Below are 659 nucleotides of genomic sequence, written 5' to 3'. Positions count from 1 at the left end.
AGGTGGATGGATGGATGGCGGATAGCCGGGTGGATGAATGGGTAGATGATGGACGGTGGGTGGATATCCTTAGTATCCAATGGCTCCACCCAGAGTCGCCCGAGGCTCCCTTGTCCCCTTCTTTCCACCCCCTCACCCCAGGCTGTCATTTCACTTTCCTAAAAGCCTCCTAGTTGCCTATGGAGCCATTAGATGGCCTCTCTTGGTCCTCAGGCAAGAGCTAGTACTTTCCCTCCCTCCTGCCGTCCAGCATCCAGCTGAATCTGGAATCAGTCCCGGGACACTGGGTGTGAACGGAAGGAGACTGCTCATTATTTGCCATTATTTGCTTGAGTGTGTGCATTCCCACTGCTTCGCATTCTCTCCGTCCCTCTCTCCTCTCTTTCCTTCCCACTCTTGGGACCTGGCTCAATCTCAATACGATCAGCTCATCTGCATTCGGCCCTAGAGGACCTGCCAGACTCTGAGGAGGAGGGCAGAGGCGGCGGGCGGGCCGGCGGGAGCCGCGCGCCGGCTGTGACAGCGCACGGTCGAGCCCGCGCTCTCCGCCCCGGAGTCCATGCCAGGCCCAGGCCGCCCCGGGATCGCTCATGAGGCCTCCGCCGAGCGGGAGTAGGAAGAACCGCAGCATATCCCTGGGGCTCCTCGCCCTCTGCCTG

The 659-nt window shown here is 60.5% G+C and overlaps 1 protein-coding gene across 1 annotated transcript in view; it reads left to right on the top strand.

Moving 5' to 3' along the window:
* Positions 1 to 564: 564 nt before the first annotated feature.
* VSTM5 (V-set and transmembrane domain containing 5) overlaps positions 565 to 659 on the top strand; it is a 29,703-nt gene continuing 29,608 nt past the window's right edge. Inside the window, exon 1 of the mRNA XM_029957347.1 lies at positions 565 to 658. Within this exon, the coding sequence (XP_029813207.1) occupies positions 591 to 658 (68 nt within the window). The 5' untranslated portion in view covers positions 565 to 590. The remainder of the gene's footprint in view (position 659) is intronic.

The sequence above is a fragment of the Suricata suricatta genome, chromosome 11 (genome assembly GCF_006229205.1).
Source record: "Suricata suricatta isolate VVHF042 chromosome 11, meerkat_22Aug2017_6uvM2_HiC, whole genome shotgun sequence".
In the NCBI taxonomy this organism is placed as follows: domain Eukaryota; kingdom Metazoa; phylum Chordata; class Mammalia; order Carnivora; family Herpestidae; genus Suricata; species Suricata suricatta.
This window is presented reverse-complemented; position numbering and strand designations above follow the sequence as displayed.